The following is a 22688-nucleotide window of genomic DNA, read 5'->3' as shown; positions in this document are numbered from 1 at the left end:
GACACCGAAAAGTAGAATTTTAATGTGAAATTGTATTGTGATACTTATTGAAACCTTTCAACAAAGTAAAAATATATAAGGATATTTTTTTATCCATATTTCCCAGCTCTATGTATACCACACTGTGAAACTTAAATTCCAATTCCAGCATTCGGTTTTCTGGTAATCTGTGGAACCTACAGGTACTTTAACACAACTGTTGTATCAGTGTTTTAATGTTAATATTTTGTACAATGTTATAAAATGTGCATACAAATGTAGAAATTGAAATCTGTGATAATAAACGTGTAAGGCACATTTCACTAATGTGAAAAGCAAATGGGCTAAACTAAACACATCTAAGCATCAGCTTTTATTTTTTTTACCTACTGTGTCAAATGGAAGACAGGTAAGCAACAAGCAGACATACATCGTGTTCCAAATTATTATGCAAATTGGATTTAAGTGTCATAAAGATTACATTTTTTGTTGTGCTGTTAAATTCATAGATGGTATTGTGTGTCAGGGCTCTTTGAATCACTATAATTCATTTCAGAGAGCTGGGTTGATTAGTTTGTCTGGTGAGCTCAATTAAAGGAAATCTACTTACGAAGGATGTTCCACATTATTAAGCAGACCACAGGTTTTAAGCAATATGGAAAGAGAAAGGATCTGTCTGTGATGAAAATCATCAGATAGTGTAGTGCCGTATGACAAGGTATAAAAACATTAGATATTTAACGAAAACTGAAGCGTTATCGTACTGTGATCGTACTGTGGCTGATTCAGAACAAAGATGGGTTTATACAGATAAAGGCTTAATGAGGAAGGTATCTGTTAAACAAATTCATCGGATTAAGAGAGCAGCAATGCCCTTAAAAAGCAGCAAACAGCTATTTGAAGCTCCTGGTGCCTCTGGAATCTCAAGGTGGAGGATCCTCCAGAGCAGGGGTCGGGAACGTATGGCTCGCGAGTCAGGTGTGGCTCTTTTGATGATTGCATCTGGCTTGTAGATAAAACATAAAATATTTAATTTGGATGGATTAAAACAAGTTTTTATCCACCCATTGATTTTCCACCGCTCATGTCCTGTTCAGGCTTGCTATTGGCTGCAGGAGCAGTCCATTATTTTAATTGGATGATAATAGCCTACGTTGGCTGTTGCTGGGTAAACCCCTTTTGAATCAGTCTGCTCGGCATTAGCTCAAAGCTAACCCTTCGAGGAAGAAGATGGCGAAAAGAAAAAAAGACGAGGAGTATCGTACATTTCAGGACGAATGGACCGAAGAATTTGCCTTTGTGGAGAGAGCAGGTTCTGCGGTGTGTCTAATTTGCAATGACAAAATTGCGTCGATGAAACGGTCGAATGTAAAGCGGCACTTTGACACACGCCATGCTACCGTCGCGTCAAAATACCCGGCGGGAGACAGCAGAAAGAAAGCGTGCCAAGAGCTACTGAGCAGCACCATGTTTGGATCTACGTATGCATGTGAGCAGTCATTCTCACATCTTAACATCAAGTCCAACCTACGATCACGTTTAACGGATGAAAGCCTCAACGCTTGCATGAAGCTTAACCTTACAAAGTACCAACCAGACTACAAAGCCATCAGCAAATTCATGCAGCACCAGAAGTCACATTAATGGTGAGTATTATAACAACATTATTTAAAAAAATAAATTCAGAGGCTTATTATACTCACATTTAGTTGAATTCAGTCTTAAAATATATTATATGGCTCTCACTGAATTAAATTTCCAAATATTTTGCTTTCATGGCTCTCTGAGTCAAAAAAGTTCCCGACCCCTGCTCCAGAGGCTTGCGGTGCTTGAACCTACTATTCGGCCACCCCTAACCAGAGCTCACAAGCAGAAATGGTCACAGTGGACCCAGCCGTACATGAAGATTAATTTTCAAACAGACTTGTTCACTGATGACTGCTGTGCAGCCCTGGTCCCATGGTCCAGATGGACACAGTAGTGGATTGGTGGTGGATGGCCACCACATCCCAACACGGCTGTGACGTCAGCAAGGAGGTGGTTGAGCCATTTTTTGGGCCGAAATCATGGGGAGAGAATCATTGGTCGGCCCCTTCAGAGTCCCTGAAGGTGTGAAAATGATCTCAGCAAAGTATATGGACTTTCTGACGGATCACTTTCTTTCATGGTTCAAAAAGGAGAGCCGTAACTTCCGTAGCAAAATCATCTTCATCCATGACATTGCAACGTCTTATGCTGCAAGGAATACCACTGTGTCATTGGCTGCTACGGGCATAAAAGGGGAGAAACTCATGGTGTGGTCACCATCCTCCTCTGACCTCAACCCTATTGAGAACCTTTGGAGTTTCCTCAAGCAGAAGATCTGTGGATGGAATGCAGTTCATATCAAACCAGCAGCTCTGGGAAGGTTTTCTGACATCCTGCAAAGAAATTCAAGCAGAAACTTTCCACAAACTCACAAGTTCAATGGATCAAGAATTGTGCAGGTGATATCAAAGAAGGTTCTATGTTAACATGTAACTCGGTCTGTTAAGATGGTTCTGATTGAAACAGCTTTTGATTTTAGTACATGTGAACACTTAATGTTGCACATTTAAAGAATGACCGTTTGCAGTTCTTTATAATCCATAAAATGTTTAGAAAATCTGCTGTGCGTAATAATTTGGAACAGTGCATTTTGAGTTTTTTATTTTTGAAAAAAATACTGTTCTCATGGAGAGCTTTGATCAGTAAAATTAGATTTACACTGTAATAGTTCATGACTTGAAAATTATACTGACCATCATTTGCATTGATCATTTAAGAAAATCTGAGAAAATATCACTTGCATAATAATTTGGAACACGGTGTACATGCTGTTGCTCCAGTGTAGTCCTGCTAAAATGCCGCCTCATTGTGTTAGTTTGGGTTTTGTTCAGCACCTTAAAAACTCGCTAAATAATAAAGTGATAATTGAGCCCCATGGAGGTATTAACTCCTGCTCTGTCTCACCATACCTGCTACATGTTTTTTTTTCTAACTGTTCCTCACACAACTTGTATAAAGTGACTAAGTTTCTGACTTGGCAGCTGAAGGAAATAATACACCTTTCTCCATCCTCTCTCTGTATTTCTGGTTGCCTGTGTCTGCCTCCCTTTGGGCTTGGATCTGCAACTCTGTGCCGTGTGGCATTGTTTTAGAGAGCATGTCTTGGCTTGTGTTTTTTTAAATATATTTTTTTATTTTCATTCTGAGGCAAGGGTGCTCTGACGATGACACTTAGCTGTCAGCATGCAGCATTAATGAGCACCATGACATGCAAAGAGACACTCACCTCATTTCTTGAGCTCCTGCAGTATCCTCTGGAGAGATCAGCAAAGAATCACTTTTTCCTCTCCATTTATTTTTTGTGTACAAAGCAAAAACTACTCTGTAAAATCTTAATTTTTTACATCTGGTTTTCAGATTGTTTTAATCGGTCACTCTTTCTTTTTTTTTGCCTTTCATTCTCCTTTCATTTAAACTTTGTTTGCTGTATATGTGGTGTCAGTGTGATATGTGTTAGCTGGTTGTGAATCCTGCAGACACATATCTGACAACTCTATTAATACACACTCAGCTAACACCAGCCTTCTCCTGCTTGCATTTGTATGCAAGCAGGAGTGCGTGCGTGCGCGGGTTTGTAGGCGTGTGTATGTGCAGACAGATGCGTGTGCTGGCGTGTGTGGGCGTGCGCATGTGAGCTCAGCCCTCAGCCAATCCCTCTGCTCTCAAGGTCTCTGCAGAGATTTGTCTAAAAGGCTTAAAACACACAGATCTCCAGTCACAGAAAGATCATACACACACTCAGGCGCCTTCTCTCTGACACTATTGGGAGTTGACTGACAGATTTAATAGGCGAACAAGCTGTAATCTGAGAGAATCCATTCAACGATGGATTACACTCTAATCTCTGGATGGAATAGCCTTTCATCTCTTCCTGTCTCTGAGTTCATCTCTATATATTCTGTCCTAAAACTCCACCTCTCATTTTTCATTCATTTTCTCTGCTTTATTGTACAGTTTTTCAGATACAGAATTCCACACACCCTTACACAGCTGTGTCAGTGTGTTGCTGTCAATCAGCAATGATTGCACTGATGAGAGAGCATTGTAATGTCGCAGGGCTTTGCAGCCTCTTTTGTGTTGAATTTTTAACCACAACTAAGAACAAGGACATGCAGTTACAAAATGCTTAAAGGTTGTTTTTTCCTTCCTGTCATCACTTGGTAGTTCATTTTAACTGCTCACTCTTTCTTTAAAAACCTTTTCTAAAGTTAAAACTTGACACAAGTTTTCCAGTATGATAACCTGAGGGCTCTAAATAAAAATGTACAGATGAGCCTAAATATATTGATACCCCTGCAGAGTTTGATGTAAAATTGTTTTCCTTCAATCAACAGAAAATGAAGCAGGCATTTCTCAACACATAATAAACAAAGTGAAAGAACTATCATTTTTTAAATCTCTTATTTGCATTTCACTTAAAAATGCCAGTTAGACATGATCTCTATGTTCAGAAAATCATGGGAATCTAATTAGCATTAGATCCATGTTTTTGTTTCCCAGTGCATTTTAAAAAATGCATTTTGAAAAATCATGCTGGTGAAAAAGATGATTTTAAACCTAAATCTTCCAGGGATAAGAACAAATGTGTGCTTAATGATATAACACAATGTAATCACATTCATTTAATAGAGAAAATCAGTAATTCTTCAAACTTTTAAAAATAATCTGTTTGCTAATGAAAACATGTAAAAAAAAAAAAAAGTACTTACAAGGAGAAAATTAGTTGTGGCTACCAATATATAATGCATATATTGTTCAGATTGAAACACCTTTTTACAGTGTGAAAACAGCATCAGCTATGGAGAGTTTCCACTTATTGCTTGTATGCTCAACATTTTACTCACTAATTGCATAAATGAAAAGGGGTAACACTCCTGTAGTTGCACACGATGACTTTAATTTTACTTTTGGATTTTTCATGATGTGAAATATTTCCAAACAGCTAAGGTTTATTTTCCTTAAAGTGAAGGCAATGACTTGGAGACTTCTTTCAGCCAGCTTCATGTCAGTGCCCAGGATCAAGCAAGACAGGGGCAGTGCTGCGTCATCCTACTTCAAAAACATTTACAGTAGAATAGAATAGAAACAGTTTTCATTCTCCCACAAAGGGAAAATTCAGGTATTATTTGACTTTTTTTCACTGCTGGTTAAAACTAGTCTGATTTCCTTTTATTCCACTAGATTATCATTTCACTTTTGTACTCCATATGGGATTTCTCCCATTGAGCTTGATTTCTCAGGAGGGATTTCACCCTGACCAGTCAGCAAACAGGAGAAGTTGTAAACAATAATGCAGATTTTCTGTACTGTTTTAGGGTTATAATTTGGCAACAGCAAGTTGATGAATCCATTCAGTTTGTTAGCCAACCTTCAGAATATTGAGTAATTAAATTCAGCACAAAGGAACTACTTAATACTAATACTACTTATTGCTGGAAAGAAATATATCATGGCCCTAATCCTACTCTTACAGTCAATGAAATTTCCTGTAAGCTTCATCAAGAACTGCATTACAACCATAACGGCCAAATATAAGAGGTAAAATCAGATCCAATTGTTTAAAACTTCAACAGAGTCCACTCCTCCAACAATCAATCATTTCTCAATGGCTGAGGGTCCAGAACCTCTGTATGAAGCAGAGTGTAGAACAGGATGTATCTTCAATAGGGCTTCTACTTCTGGGCTGTCTTTGAAGAATCTTTCTTCAAAGACAAAATGTATGTAGACATTTGGTAGCAACCGCTCAGAAAACATTCAATAACAAACTTATCACCCTCTTCCATTTTATTCTTGGTAAAATTGAAAAAATAAACTAAAATAAAAAAATGATCTCAGTTAAAACAACTACTCAGAAATGGCAGGGTGATGAGAGAGAAGACTGGAAAGGAGATAGGCAGTTGGGAAGAAGATATCCAGACAAACTAAACTGATAGATTTCCCCTGAGAAAGAATATATTAGACGCAGTGATAGGGGGAGAAAAGAGTGCAGATCATACAGCCGTATGTCATTTTACTTTTGCCTCTATTTCTACCAACATGTCTGTCACTACGTGAGGAAGACCATCTGCACAATTGTTTCTCACTTTCTCCCCATCTTCATACACACCCTACTATATCTTCCTGATCTGATCTATCTTCTTCCCCCAAGACGTTACTTTTTGTCCCATTAGTGTTTCTGCTATGTGAATTTGTCCATGTTCTCCTCTCAGACACACGGTTTTATAGTTAATAGGTTGGGTTCATGTCCCCCTACACTCATTATCTGCTACTGTTGCTGCCATTAGGACTGCACTGATGGTTAGTAGTTGCTGTCTGACCTCTGCTTCCCACACTGGACAGCTAATGGACACGTTGTGCTTTTTCTCCATACTTCCAACTCTGTCTGTCCATCATGCTTGTGCCTCTTCAGGTCTTCCGCCCACTCTCGTTGCTTGTCTCTTCTACTTCAAAAACAAACTTTTAAAATTGATGTCAGCCTATCTGTGCGGCATTACATTGTACATAAATTCTCCACCAACATGTGTGAAATGTTAAGAACAGCACTGAAACACAATTGATTTTGATTTTAATTCACATGTGCAATCTAACTGGTCACTCAGGAGGCCTGTCTCATGAAAATGACTGTTCAACCCTTTCTACAATGGAAACCAGTGCTGTGGATTTACCCAGATATCTGTAAAAAATATTTGGCCATTTAAAATTTTGAACTAAATTTCTCAAAATAAACACATGATTTTTTACATTTATTTTTTGTATTAATAATAGTCTTTTCAGGCTGCACGGTGGCGCAGTTGGTAGCACTGTTGCCTTGCAGCAAGAAGGTCTTAGGTTCGATTTCTGGCCCAGGATCTTAATGCATGGAGTTTGCATGTTCTCCCTGTGCATGTGTGGATTCTCTCTGGGTACTCCTCCCATACTCCAAAAATATGACTGTCAGGTTAATTGGTCTCTCTAAATTCTCCCTAGGTGTGTGTGCATGGTTGTGTGTCCTGTCTGTTTCTGTGTTGTCCTGCGACAGACTGGCGACCTGTCCAGGGTGTACTCCGCCTCTCGCCCGAAATATTTGCTGGAGATAGGCACCAACACTCTTCCCGACCCCACTAGGGACAAGGGTGTACAGAAAATGGATGGATGGATGGATAATAGTCTTTTCAAAAAGTTGGTCAACCTCAAAGTGTGAAATTGCAGTTAGCTTGTTTATTGCATTAGCACATCAAATACCCATTCTGCTTTGCTACTCAGCTCTCACATACTGTATATCGCTCATGCAAAATTGCCTTTGAAATTACTCTTAACTGGTTCATCTGGAGCATTTTTTTTTTACCTAGACGGAGTCTTGTCTCATCTGTTTGTGGGGTTGAAGACCAGTCAGCGAACCCATCGATCTCACTTCTTGATTCAATTCCTTATTTTTGTGTTATTTTTCTTATATTTCTTGTTAATGATTCAATTTCTGGAAATAAGTCGCAGCATCACTGAATGTAGGTGTCAAGACAGTAGTCAGCAAATGGTTGCATGTCACGTCGTGTGCTACTGGCTGCCTGTCTTCTATTACCAGCTTGTCTTATTACTGAACAGAGACACGACTTCTTTTTGCTTTATCTCTGATTAAGAAAAGGAGAAAGAAAGAGAGAATGTGAAAGAGGAATAAAGAGCAGAGTCAATTACCACCTCTTCCTCCTTCCCTTCAAAGAAATATCAAAGCTGATCCCCTACCTTCCAGCACCCACCCTCATCTTTCCTTCTACTCAACCCCCATCCCTCTGTCTCCATCAGAGCTAGTCTGGTAATTTGCAGTTACTACCCTCTCTTTTGGAAATCTACATATTCATCAGGAAGCTATCCCTAATCCGAATGGCAGTGTTTGGGTTTATCTAATTACCTTTTTCAATGGCTTTAGAAAGTTTACTGGGAAAATGGTGAACATTTTAAGCTAAATATTTCTAGAAAACTTTTTTTTCTAATGAAAGGCCATTCCAGCCATAAATCACACGCACTATTCACCTCCACACATCCTTCAAACCATAAATCTTTCTCCACATAAAGCACTGTTCTTGTTTTTGTGAACACTATCATGGTAACTCTCCCACACACACGCACACACCCCGCCATGCAATCTCCAGGAAGTCAGATAGCAGGTTGCAGAGAATTAGACTGTGCACACAAAGGAGGAGTCATTTTTGAGAGAACAGTTTGAAAGCATGAGAAAATGTTGCCTTGGTTTCAGCTTTTCAGTCGCAAAGACTCTCATTTCTATCACGTTGTATTTTGCAGGGATCCAGGAGTTAATGTCCTAATTAGAACATGTGGAAATTTGAATGCACACCGACCACTTTAATGTCATAGTGTGGATTTAATTTGCACTTCCATTCCTAAAATAATTATTTCTGCAGATGTCAATCTAATGTAAAAGGTATAAAGAGCAAATACTGGTCCAAAGGCACTTCCTCAGGTGTTTTTTTGGAGCTCCCTACGGGACGTAAGGCGCCATAGGGACATTTATGTTTAGCCACAAACTGCTGCATGACACATTAGAAAAGTATTTGCCCCTACTGATTTCTTTACTATTACTCTTTTGTCTGAAGCTTCAGTGTTTCAGATCATCAAACAAATATTCATCAACATCAAAGATGGCCTGAATAAACAAAGGAAAAGTTTTTAAATTACAATATATCTTATTACAGGGAAATATTATTCAAACCAACTTGACCCCTTTGTAAAAATCGATTGCCCTTTAAACCTCATAACAGATTTCAACTGGTTTTAATACATTGTATTCACTTTTGTATGTCACTGTGAGCAGCTTTGAGCCACTCTTTGTAGAATGGTTTTAATTCAGCCACCTAAGAGGACTTTCAGTGTGAAAGACCCGTTTAAAATAATGCTTCAGCATCTCAATTTAATTTAATTCTGGACTTTGACTGGATCACATGATCATTCAAGGTAAACTTGCTAATGTGAATCATATCATTGCCTTGATTCAAATAATGATCTTAAATTCACAGACTGATACCAGGAAATTCTTCCAATGTAATACAGGACATGTACTTAAGCAATAGAAAACTTTTCAGCACACAACACACACAGCTTTGCTCATTTTGATGTGTTTGCATAAGCTGGTGTCGCCCTTCAACATCACACTGCTCTGTACAGAGAGCCATTTCAAAATAAACACTGACAATGACGTTCCCAACAGTTTTGGTGTATTACATAGGAAACGAGGGCTATTAAGAGTGATAATCTACGCCTATTGTTAGTAATGCATTAATGGATTCTCGTAAAGTGTTTAATTCTTAAAACCTTGTAGGTCTATAGACATGCACTGAATTCATCCAATATGGCATCTAGACAAAGTGTATTAACAGTTTTGACCTTTTTAAAAGCGATAGAGATAGTTAGAAGCCTGCTCCGAGTAGCATATTGTTACTGTCCATTAAAGCAATTACACATTATCTTTTGGGCCATTTAATGGCAACATTCATCCTTTTTGGAGTCTTTACGTTATTCTGGTTCAGAAGAAACTGGCCTCAGCACCAGAAATCATAAAATCTAATTCATTTTGTTAAGAAAATTAAAAATGTTTGCAAAGCAGTTATGCTTTCCATTGTTATTATCAGCAACCTAACAGCTGATGATTAGAATAATTTAATAAAAGATATTTTAGGTAAAATGTGAATCCTAAATGTATGCTTTTATATATTTAAGCTTGTACTAAGTAATAATCGCTGATATAATAAAAGTACAATGCTGTACACATCCTACAGTTGTGCAAGTCAAACAATGTAGCTGGAATCTATGTTTGAAATTGTGCTGCTAGGGGTTCCAGCATGATTTATGGGCTTGACATTCACATTTTTTTGTGGTCCTGTTGCAGATCCTGGGTCAGAGCTTGTAGCTCCAGATATTGTGATTGGACCTAAAAACACAACAGTTGTTTTGGGGAAGGAGGCTACGCTGGAGTGCATTGCCAATGCCAGGTAAATTTATTTTGTGTTCATTCATACCTGTGCTCACAAGTGTGAATAAGTCCAATTTTACCAGGGAATTCCATTTCCCTCCATTAAAATTAGAGGTCTCTATAAAATCTTGTAGCTCTATACAGGTAGAGTACACAAACACAGTGCTGAAAAACTCTTTTCAGAGGACATCACAAAGACTTAAATGCATGTTTCTTCAAGCTCTAATTGTAAATTTAAATGTAAAGGTTTTCACTCTGTAAAATTGCTTTTTTGTCTCCAGAAAAGGAATCAGGTCCATACCTGCATCCAAGTTAGCTCAGAGAAGTCCAATCTGACATCACTCTATAAACTCCAACTGATCTGTGTCAAATATTTATTGTCCATCTACACATTTATAAGCTAAATTTATGAGTCATATTTTTCTGAGTCTTTCAGAGAAGAACTGTTTTGGATATACTTCCAAAATCTTGTGATTGTCAATAGGATGTGAATCGGCCTATCAGACGCTCAAAAAGCTATCACATCATTGTCTGGGCTTTATCAGAATGTTTAAAGAGTAAGCAATGGATATTTAGTGACTGTGAGCTTCTGAATCAGAGGCAAATAATAGAAAATAATACAAAGTAAATCAATGATATTCCTCAGTATTATGCCACTTAGTAAATGGTTATGCTAACTCTAACTGACCTAAAACAGGTAGTCTTTTATATGATTTAATGTGAGAAAGTGAGGGGAACAATTTACACTTATAATTTATAATGTAAATAAAACATAATTTATAAAACAATATAAAGTTGTGTGCTGAAAATTTTAAAATATTTATAGTGTAAATATGAAGTTTCAACTGTATGTTCGACTATGGTGACTTGTGTCTGGGACTTAAGCTAAATACCTCCTAATAATTTAAAACCAGAGACTTCAGACTTGCCTGTTGGTCTAGAACTTGAAAGTCATGAGCAGATAGTCTGGAGCTCTTACAGGAATCTTCAGACAATAGACCTTAATAGTTTATGCAGTATATCTGTTGAATCTGTCATATTTATTACATATATGTAACTCAAACAGAACTATTAATTGAATATTTCTTCAAAAGGGACCATTCTCAGTCATTCATTGAAAAACACTTTACTCTGTAGCTTGTGATTTAGGTCTTACATCTGGACATGTTCTGTTTGATTTAACAACCACCACTTGAAAACTTGAAATAGGTATTTAAAAGATGTTCTGTTAATAATCTCTTAAAGATGATAAACACATCCAAACCTTTCATAAAGTCTGTCCATCCATCTCTCCTTCCTTCCTTCTTTCCTTCCTTCCTTCTTGTGTTCGTTCGTTCTTTCCTTCCTTCCTTCCCCTCAACACCTTGTCTGCTGCTGAAAATTCTGCCTATATAGATTATGAATAGAATCACTATTCTGTTCAGGATGTAACAGGTGTTATATACAGATGTTAACTATTCAGTCAGTTTTTTTTTTAGACATATACCCATGATACATTTTTTATGGGGTACATATTACACTTTATTGATTGTTGAAATAATTTACATCAGTTAAGAACATTTATGTGTGCTGAATTGCTTTGGAGAATTGAACTAAATCATTGACTCACAAAATGGCAAAAAAAATAATCCTTGGTAGCTTTTTTTTGTAAAAAAAAAACGTGATAATGTACGAATCATGTAGGGCTAGATGTGCTGAACAACCTTTATTGAACTGTTTTTTTGTTTGTTTGTTTTTTTAACACAGGATGCTCTGTTTAGCAAAACATTCCAGTAGTTTATCATTTACACTTGACCAGCCGCTTGACAGCTTTTAAGTTATGGAATAACAATAAATTATCAAACATTTTAGAGTGGAAGAATTTACCTGCAGGGGGATTAAAGCAGCAAATGACGTGTCAAACACACAAACAACAGTATAGTCGGATCATAAATCTTTTATTCAACACACGATAATTTAGTCTACTGTGCTCCTCATCTGCATGCAAACTAGCTCAGCTCACACTTCCTTGTTCTTTTCCCACTTTTCACATTAACTGCTTCTGCTGTCACAATAACCATTCAGTCAAAAGCCTAGCTGATATTGACACTTTTATAAATTTTATTCTTTTATACCACGGAAGAGAGAGAAACTTGGAAAAGTTTGGTCAAACTGAGAGAACGATCATTGAAATCAAGCGCTTTGCCAAAGTCTATAATCATCTGCTTTCCACAGTCAATAATTACTGGGTGCTGTAAATGCACCACTGCAGCCTGCTTGAAGGCTGAAATTATTAGAAGCCTGGTGGAAAACAAGTAGAGGATAATCTTCACTGTACCTCACGTCATGTAATTTCCCATATTCATATCTGGCTGAGCATTTTTAACCATTGTGAAGCAGTAATTATAGACATGTGGTCAGCACTACAAAAAGAGGGAAATGTGTTCTTTTATAAGAGTGAGCATGAACCTTTGTATAGGTTGGATATATTTTTGGGATACCTGTCTTGTTGGAACACAGAATTGTCTCCCAGTTTAGTTCCAGGCTGACTAACTCATTGATTTTTAGCCTGTAGTGTTCATCTTACACTATCATGAGTTTGCTGTCATCTGATTAATCCTGTTTCACTCTCACAATGTGTCAAACAATGCTCCATTTTCATTATAGAGGTCAAATGTTTCAAAGTTTAAAAAGGTCAAAATCTTGGCGTTCAAAGTCGAGATTGGGCAATATGGCTATTTTCTGTTTTTCCTTTCTTTACAAAGTGCATAAATTACAGCATTTTGTGCCACTTATTTGGAAACCTGTCTACTACTACTTGGGCAATCATCAGTTTTCAGGTTTACAATTCTTTTTAAGTGATTCTGGCTTATAGCATTTATATTAACCGACACAGAGGAACTCCTAGTTACAAGACAGACAACCATGGCACTGTGCAGCTCTAGGTATTTAATTATTAATAGTAATGTATGTATATAACTGACTCTTTATTTATTATTTTGATGTAGAAATTACAGAAGTTGCTTTAAACTAACTGTTACAAAATGATTTCAAATACCACTTCAAATGTACTCTTGAAAGCCTAAACCTAATTACATTCATGCAGATTATGTGTACAAAACCTTCAGACCAGATTTGTACATGTGAAGGAATAATAAGTAGAATCTTATAGCATGCTCTTTCAATGAAAACCAAGCATATCTTTAAATTTGAATAACTTGGTTTACAAATATTAAAGCAATTTAATATTCATAAGGTAATTAAATCTATTTTTTGTGATTGTTTTTGTGTCATAGCTTCTATTTAGTTTTGCAAACCTCTCATAATTAAATGTTGTTGTAATAATATTACACTTTGTTTAAATACAGTTTTAATCATTTTTAAATGCTTGAGATATTTTTGCAGCTTTCACTTTCATAATTTCATTCATTTAAATGAAATCATTTTTGTACATGTCTGTTTGTAAACACATCCTGATTATTGACCAACCAGCTGTATTCAACAAAATGTACTTTTAGGTCAGCTACTGATCAGCTCCACATGCATTAAGTCATCTGTAAACCTTAAGAAAGTTTACAATTGATTTGTTCCTAGAAAACATAAAGGATTAAGTCATAGCAGCTGAAAAGAGATTTTAAAAACTATTTTACAGATGTGCTTTTATGAGCAGATACTGTGATGCATTATTGCTGTCTTACACAAATACAAACATTAAAAAGAATGGTATTTTGATGTTGTTTATCCACAAAATTCCATTTTCCATGAAAAGCCATTTCCTTTCTGAACATTTAAAAAAACTGACGAATGTTCCTTCATGCTGAGCAGAGCTGACGGCTCTGATATACAGACTGTCATCATTCATTTTCTGCCTCATTGACAAATAAACTGATGGATTTAATATGTTGTAATTGCTTTCTGTCAACCCATTTCTTTTTTTCTCCCTTTTCTCTTGATTCTTGTTTCTCTCTTTTTTATTCTGCACTGTTTTTCCCTTCCCAGACCAGTTGATGGCCTTGCGGTGTTATGGAAACGTGATGGACATCGACTGGCCAGTGGGCGTCGGCTTATTGTTCCTACTGCCACCTCCTCTGATGCAGGGTTGTATGTTTGTGAAGTGTTGGTTAGCAACAGCACTATCAAACCCATGGAGGCAAGGGGATACCTGACTGTAATGGGTAAGAAAAACACCCGTCATACAGACTTAGATGTTTGAAACTTTGCCACTTCTTACCTGGTGAGAGTTCACATCTGAATCCTTATTTAAGTCTAACTGTAATGTGAAAGGAATAGCATATCTGACTAAGACTTACTCAGAAGAGTGTGACTGTGTAAACAGATTTACTTCCACAAGCCTGATGCCTAACATCATTTTGGGCCTGGAAGCCTTTATCATGTCATTAATTTAGTTTTGTCTGTACACTTCTAGCTCACAGCTCTGTTTTAGTCTGTTTACTTCTTCACTTCAAAGTGCAACTGAGGGCTCAAGCTATGGCCTGTCAGCTGCAGGATTGTTCAATATATTTGTCTCCATCCACCAGTAAAACATTTGCTGTTGACACAAACTGCTGCCACAGTCACCAAACCCCCTCATGAACTTTGCAAAATTTTATCATGCTACAACCTCAAACTTGATTTTAATTTATTTGGAATTTATACAACACAGAGTAGAGCATAAATGTACTCCTGCAGTTTGTTGATCACTCATGTCAAGTCAAGTCTTTAAGTTAAATAAATCTTCATGATATCACGTCGCTGTTTGCATTTTGGCTCTCCCGTGTGGCTAACTTCGCCAATCCTTATACAGATCAGCTGTATCTTCTATGGAGAACAAAAGAAAGTCAGATAAAACATTTAGTTAGCAGTTGAAACAGCAACAAATAATAAAAATTGGAGAGTAGAAGTGAAAGAAGATGTTGAGGAAAAGTGGTCAGTTTGTCCTCTTGCAGCATAATCCCTTAGCAGCAGGACAGCAGGACACCCCCCTCCCACCGCCATAGACTCTGCTGGGCAAGAAGAGTATTAATATAGGAAACAACCAATAAGCCCATGGTAACTTTGGAGGAGCTGCATATCCTTAGCTCAGGTGGGTCGACACCACAACTGATAGCTGTGGACTTCATGAAGCTAGACTTTATGGAATGACAATGAGAAAGTCTAGGTACTGTGTAAGTGGTCCTGAACACCAAAACAGTTCAAATTTTCCTTTGAAAAATATTTTTAAGAAACATTTTTCAAATGTATCCTTTCACTTCCCAATTACACTCTACATTGTGTTGATCTATCACATAATATCCCATTGATATTTAACAAAGTTTGTGGTTGCAATGTGATTAAACATAAGGAGTATGAATACGTTGGCATTCTTACACACATTAATTACACACTCGTGCTTACACACATTCACCAAAGGGTCACCAAGAAAGTGAAAAAGAAAGCATATGCCTCTTTCACTCAGCTGCTAAATTAGTTTTGCTCCCTGGAGTCAGCAATTAATAGGAGAACATGGAAAATGCCGAAATAAGAGAGCCCTCATGGAAATCCACTGCTGTGCTCAATGTGTGCGTAGGAACACACAACAAGTGAGAAAGTAAGGAGTGTGTGATTGATGAGGCGAAACTTTTCTCCCCTGGTTTGTGAGTGTCTTTTTGATCTTCTGCAATTGTTGGAGCAAAGGAGCACCTAAGCAGAGAGCACGAACTCCTCACGCCTCCAGAATACTGAGTCAGAAAAGACCTGCCTGAATATTGATTCTCTTTCTGTGTGCCTACCCGTCAGCCCCTCCCTCACTATGTAGAACCAATTTTTGGACCCTCTTCTTGGCTCTATCTCTCTTCGTTCCCAGTGCAATCACTCTCTCCACATTATCTACCTTCATTAGGCCAGCAGCTCTTTTAAGGCCTGTCTGAAAGCGAAAAAGTCTGCATGGATTCATTTGTATCAGAGGAATAGAGACTGATGAATACATTGGTACAGATCTTCCTTTTTTTCTGGGACAAGCTCAGCAGACCTTGGTGCAATAAAAAAAGATTCCCAAACAGAATAGTGTATGTGTCTCTGCCTCAAAGGTATTCATTATTCAATTTTATTCTCTTTCTTGCCCCAATCCACTAATAGGAATATGTATGACTTTCCATCTTCCTGTTGTGTACCCTATCGGCTGCAAACAACAGTAAATACCCATTGCTGGTGTCCTGTGTTAAAGTGTGTGCAAATATAGATGTAATGAAGTTTTTGGAAAAAAAAAAAAGGTGTTTGTTTATTTGCTAAGTACATTTACAGTAAAAAGAAAGTCACATTTTTATTTTAGCTTATCATTTAGTCTTTTTTCAAGTGAGCAGCGTCTGTTATGAGTGCTCCTCTGTTTCCATAGATCTCATAGCTTGTGTCAGCATTTAGAACAGCTCTAGTGGAGATGTTTGTAAGGAGCAATTATTACTGGCAGCAGAATAGAGCAGTCTAAAAGGGGATTGTTTCCCCAGGGAGAACTACAACATGTTTCTCTGTTACTGCTTGGAAGTCAATTGAAGAAATATACAGAAATAAAAATCCTTCTTTTCAGCATCACATAGGTTACCCAATGCCAAGAGGGGAAAAGGTTTTATTCTGCTGGAAAGAATTTCTTTACATGAATTTAGTACAAGTTAGTTAGAAAAAAAGATGCTTTCATAAAGTCTTACTTTGTTCCTCTCTCCAGAGCCACCTTCGCTGACTGTTCAACCCAAAAGGAAAATCTTTGCCGATCTCGACAGAAATATAGAAATCCCCTGCAAGGCTTCAGGTACACTGTTTGTGCTCTGTGTGTTTGTGTGTGAGAAGAGCTTCAGATGAACTAGGCTCTATTAAGTGATGTTCCAATCAAGACTTGTTAGCTCTAATATCCATCTAAATAATTTAAGATTAGGTTTCTTAAATTGTCTTGTTTTCATGAGGAACACTTTCCTGAAGTGCTAGGCTATTGCTAGCTTGTTTACCCCATATTTCAATCTGCTTCTCTTTTCCATTTAGTTGTATTCGAACAGAAATAAATAAATTAAAAAAAACAAAAAACTCTTCCATCATCAACTTTGGTTTTGTTTTACATGTCTAGAGTTTCAACTCTGCAGGTCATAATAAACTATGTTATCTGCCATCAGAGCATATGGATTCAAAATCAACATCCTTTTCTTGGAGTAAAAATGGCCACTGCAGCTGGTCAAGCTGCATTCCTGGATTAAAATTAATTATTCGGCTACATATTGTGTTTTTTCTCTATAGGGCACTAAACTGGAGAGCTGTTGATGGAAGGTGTTTCGTATTCTTTTGTTCTAAAGCCTTCAGTCTGTTTAGGTTTGCTACTAAATGGCTCATGGATCTAATGAAAAATCTAATGGCAACTTTAAATCACAATGTGGGTCAGACATTGGATCCTCTGTTTTGGATACATTTCATGTTCTGTAAGGTTACTCTGTCCATCATCTATAATATCTGTGTTGACCATTGCTCAATTTGTAGCACAATATGTTACCTTGAAGATTTCATGGACAGGGGGACTGAGCTTGTAGCAGCATAAGCATGCAGTTTGGCTAAATCCAGGCTTGGAAAATTGCACTTGTTCATGTCTCTTATCTTAAATGGATTACATGAAAACACTTACATTGCTGGACGTGGTTCTCAAAACTGCAACATGCTCCCTCTCTCATTCACTCTTCACTCTCTCTCTTACACACACTGAGTGAGTTCATGTTCCTCTTCAGTAATCTGATACAGTGGCAGTGTAATTAAATAGCAGAGGCCTGGGGATACGGAGAGAAAGATGGAGGCTAGGAGCAGGAATGAGCCAACGAGAAAAGACAGAGTGACAGAGCGAGCCAGACGAGGAGGGGGTGAGAAATATTTCACGCGTGTCTGGGAAAGCTCGACAACAACAGATTGAGAAAGTCTGAAGTCCATCTCTCTCACCCTCTAAGACACGCACACATGCACACCCCCGCACACACACGCCTACAAGCACATACACAGGTGTGAAGGTTCAGGCAGAGTAATTGCATGAGTTCACTGCTCGTCATATCTGGCATGTCGGTCAGACGGGTGGGTTCTGATACTGTAGATATTGTGCATTTATCCTCATCTTTTATTCAGAATGTTTTCAGGCCAATTCAGCCACCTCTGCTTCACCACCCACATCCCCAATCAATATATTATTAACACTCATTATGCTCACATGCATATTTATAGAGGCGGATTGGATAAGAGAGGGGAAAGATGGTGGAAGGAAAGAGCATGGCTGCTTTAGTGGGAGTAGGAGCAGTTACCTCAGCAGTGAGGTCAGCTGGCGTCTTATTGGTGAAACCAAAAGAATTTCTCGTGAGTTGTTTTGCTGTTGCTGAGTTTGGTTTTAATATTTCTGTTCGTATGTAGGCGTGCCGCAGCCAAGGATCGAGTGGTATAAGGACACAGTGCCTCTTTCCAAACTGGCCAACGCTCGCTACAAGGTCAGCTCGGCCGCTGGGCTGACGGTACGCAAGGTCCAGCCAGGAGACGGAGGAATATTCCAGTGCTTCGCTCGCAGCCCAGCAGGAGAGATTCAAGCTCACACTGAGCTCCTTGTTTCCAGTAAGTTTGTCTGACATGGATTCATAAGACATAAACACAAGTTTCTCTTAGGCTTCCTTGGTGGATTCCTCTTCTGCTTGTTATATGATCACATTCACTGTTCAACTCGGTTATTAAGTTACCAAGATGAACTTAATCATCTTGGTATGATTAAGTTTCCACTCATACCAAGTTACCACTCCTACCAAGTTACCAGTATATAATGCTAGTATAATGAAATTAATACTGGCATTAATTTCATCTTTTTCTGAAAGAGTAGTTATTCTATGAGTTTATGAAGAAAGTAGTCCCATATTATGAAAATCATATCACTAATTTATTTTTAACAAAATCAAATGTAAGTAAGTAATATGTGTATCGATTGTCTGATTTCAAGAATCAGTTCTAGGTATTTGCCGAAACTTGATCTTGCCTGATTTCTTTAACTGTGGCTTACTGACGATCAGTGAATACTTAAATGTGAAACTGATCTTATTCATCAAACTTTTCTACCAACACAAGGTTCTAAGAGAGGGCTGAGTTCAACAATAGTCAACAATAGTATCGCCGATTAGGAAGAAAGCTGCAATCGGTTCTTTTAATAACAGCAATCAATCTGTGGAGCAAATTATTGGTGTGACCTGTGGAATGACCAATAACACAAACAAAATATATTTAACAGCTATTAAAGAAGTGCTTGAACATGTTTTGAATAACTCTTTTTTTTTTTTATTAATATGAGTTACAAAATGAGTTGCACAAACCCTCAATATACCACAAATCTGAACAAACTTTTTGAAAACTGCAAAACAACCAAAACTCTGAGTTTTTTAAATCAACCTCAGCTGTTTAGAGCTGCTTTACAACCGTAATAAATGGAACATTGACCGACATATGTGATGTGCAATTATGATGGCATTCGTCAACATGTGATGTTTTTATTACTTTTTATTTTTGTGTTTCTATGCTAAAAGCACTTTGAACAGACTAGTTGCTGAAATGTGCTATACAAATAAACTTGATTGATTGATACATACAATGCAACAGTTATTCTGTGCGCTCTCTGCCTGCTGGTGGGATTGTATGTTGGGGTGTGTGCGAGCGCAGCTGACTCGGTGAGTGCGTGTGTGAGTGTTGATGACACATAGTAGAAGTGTGTGTTTTCATCCAGCTGTTGCCAAGTTTTGAGTTGGGGCTTTTGGGAGTTCGCGATGATCTCGCGCAAGCCAACCAAGTGGTGTGGTTCAGTGCACGTATCCTTGAGCTCAGTTCAATGCGTCAACTATACATCCAGCTTGAGGGTAGCTAAATCCTAGATAACATTTATGGGGTGAGCAGACGAGAGAAAGCCTAAGAGAGGATTCAGGTGTCTGGATGATATAAAGAGATGTGCAAACAGGAGTGATAAAAGTTTGTGTTATCCTAATGGCAACACAAGGTTGCACAAAGTATCTTGAAAGTAGTGGTACTAATAGCTTGCACTTTGTGTTCAAATTTGCTGTTTAAAATATGATTATTTTTGGCCATCTAAAACTATGATAAATGAAAAGGATAATTCTTTTTATTTTTTTCAGTGTATGATTATGCTAATTAAATATTCCTGATTTATCCTGGTGAAAAATGTGTGATTGAAACCTGTTCATGAAGGCAGTCCCACATATGATTCATTTATTTGGCAGATTGATTCTATGCGAAATAATTTAATCTCCATGGCATCCATTCAGCTGTGCAAAATACTTGGGTGGGCCTAGCCCCGCCTTCGAGGTGCAGCTCCTCTTTTTTAGCTGCAGTTTCCAAGCTTCCATTCAACTCCTTCAGACTAGCTAGCAGCAATTAGCAACACCTGCTGGTACTGTGTATTTTTTAGGTTCATTGTACTATCTATTTCTCAGTGCAAGGCCTTAAATCAAAAAATAAACTTTCATAGTCTTATTTGATATATATATATATATATATATATAGAGAGAGAGACTTTTTGTAACTAAAGTTAACATAGTTACTTGATTATGCTATAAAATGGCTCTATGTGCCTGGAAAACACATAATACTGCCCGCTTTAATCATTTTAAATCAGGTGTTCTGATTCATTGAATTTTTGACCAACATCACTTGTAAAATTAAACCAACAGTGTCAGTTTAAAACTGCACTTATACTTAACCTCTTCATATTTATATTCTGTTTAGTGAGATTAGATATTAGATATAATTCAAAGTGTCCATGTTGCCTCTCCAGCACCCGCTGGCTACATTTATGCACATGCACGTAGCACCAGGTAGTAAATAAAACCCCCATTGATTAGCGAGGCTGCCCTGGTGTTTAGATCAACGCTGACATCCTTTCTATTTCCATTTTTTCTCTTCTGCTGCTGAGCTTCACTGTTGCTGCATCCTGTAACTTTGCTTTTAATATTCATCCTGTGCTGTCAAGCTGCTTATATTATGTTGCTGTGTTTCAGGTGTGGCTCCCACACTTCTGTCCCCTCCTTTTGACCAGACAGTAACTGATGGTGACATGGCTTTGTTTACCTGTCAGAACAGTGGAGCTCCAAAACCTGCCGTCACCTGGAGAAAAGGTGCTGAGCCACACAATTCACTCAACACACACCCTACCATCCCCATGATTGCAATTTAAATTGGCGTAAAGACTGACTTTCTGTCATATGTAATTTATTGTTTTCTCACTCTGTAGGATCACAGATCATAGCCAGCGGCTCGGTTCAGGTTCCCAGGTTCACGCTGCTGCAGTCAGGCAGTTTGCAGATTCAGCCGGTCAGCATCCAGGATTCAGGAGAATTCACCTGCATCGTGTCCAACTCTGAGGGAACCATCAACACCACGGCTGCACTCACTGTGTGGAGTAAGACACATTCACAAACAACCAAAAATACTATAAACAGCTCAGGATACCAGACTTGTAACATCAGTTTATCTACAGTATACATGCCCAGTTGGGTTCAGTCACATGGTTGAGCTTGTTGATAGCAGCTGCTCATTGATGCTGTTTGTGCTGCAGGGAAAGAAAATATCTTTTTATTTGCCAGATAAAAGATGTTTTTTTTTTTTTGCATAATCAATTTTATTTTTGTGTGTGTGTGGGTGTGTGTGTGTGTGTGTGTGTTCCTTTTTTTTTGCATAATCAGTTTTCCAATGGGCAGACATATATTTATATATTTGAAAATCATTTCATTACAATTTTCTGATGTATCTAGGCTAAAATAACACATTTTCATGATAAAAAAAAAAAAATAGAACCTTTATTTTTGAATTTTGGGTTTTGTCCCCCCAGGATACATTGCCAGTTTGGGGTATAAAAATTATACTTTTACATGTTTATAATAAGTTTTGAAACACATTTTAAAATATTTTATGAAATGAATCTACCTTGTTTTTGAACGACTTGCATTTATTTAAAAAAAAAACAACAAATCATTCAGTATTAATTCAGTTTATGTAGCAGCAATTCACAAATGTCTCAGGTTAGTTAAAAAACATTCAATTCAACCCAATAATTTTTATTAAGCATACATGTAATGACAGTGGATTGGTAAAATTCTCCTTTAACAGGAAGAAACCTCCAGCAGAACCAGACCCTGACTCAGTACAAGGGTGAATCTGCCCCACTACCCTTAGAAAATCTGCACTGAAATACCCTGAATTCATACATAATACACAATAAATTAAAATAATTCACATTTGACAGTAAAATAAAGCTTAAACAATGTTTTTTAATAGTGATTATCTATAAATTTAATGACTCGAAATCAAAGAAAATTTGAGTGTAACTATTTCTCTTTTGTACCCCTAACTGGGCAATGTAACCCCCAGGATACAGACATTTAACGTTTCGTTATCTAAGATGTTAAAATGTAATTAATATTTTTTTGAAATATATATATTAAATCACTCTTAAAGAACAACATTTTGCAAAAGCAAGTCCTCTCACATTAGTATGTACTGTATATAAAAAATAACAAGTCATATCTCACAATATATGTCTTTGTCCATATACTGTAGTTGGTCACTTTGAACTTTATATACCTGTATTAGTTTGTTTTTGAATGCTGGCATAAGGTCACATGACCTCGATATTTTCCCCAACTCCCTCTTAAATGTG

The 22688-nt window shown here is 37.5% G+C and overlaps 1 protein-coding gene across 2 annotated transcripts in view; it reads left to right on the top strand.

The window, feature by feature from the left end:
* Positions 1 to 22688, top strand: part of LOC116720704 (protein sidekick-1) — a 493826-nt gene that overhangs the window by 366789 nt on the left and 104349 nt on the right. For both annotated transcript variants that reach the window (XM_032564100.1, XM_032564099.1), the window contains 6 exons: positions 9941 to 10043; positions 14003 to 14178; positions 16698 to 16781; positions 18401 to 18595; positions 21031 to 21147; positions 21264 to 21431. In XM_032564100.1, the coding sequence (XP_032419991.1) occupies positions 9941 to 10043; positions 14003 to 14178; positions 16698 to 16781; positions 18401 to 18595; positions 21031 to 21147; positions 21264 to 21431 (843 nt within the window). The remainder of the gene's footprint in view (positions 1 to 9940; positions 10044 to 14002; positions 14179 to 16697; positions 16782 to 18400; positions 18596 to 21030; positions 21148 to 21263; positions 21432 to 22688) is intronic.

This window comes from Xiphophorus hellerii, chromosome 5, assembly GCF_003331165.1.
Source record: "Xiphophorus hellerii strain 12219 chromosome 5, Xiphophorus_hellerii-4.1, whole genome shotgun sequence".
Lineage (NCBI taxonomy): Eukaryota > Metazoa > Chordata > Actinopteri > Cyprinodontiformes > Poeciliidae > Xiphophorus > Xiphophorus hellerii.
This window is presented reverse-complemented; position numbering and strand designations above follow the sequence as displayed.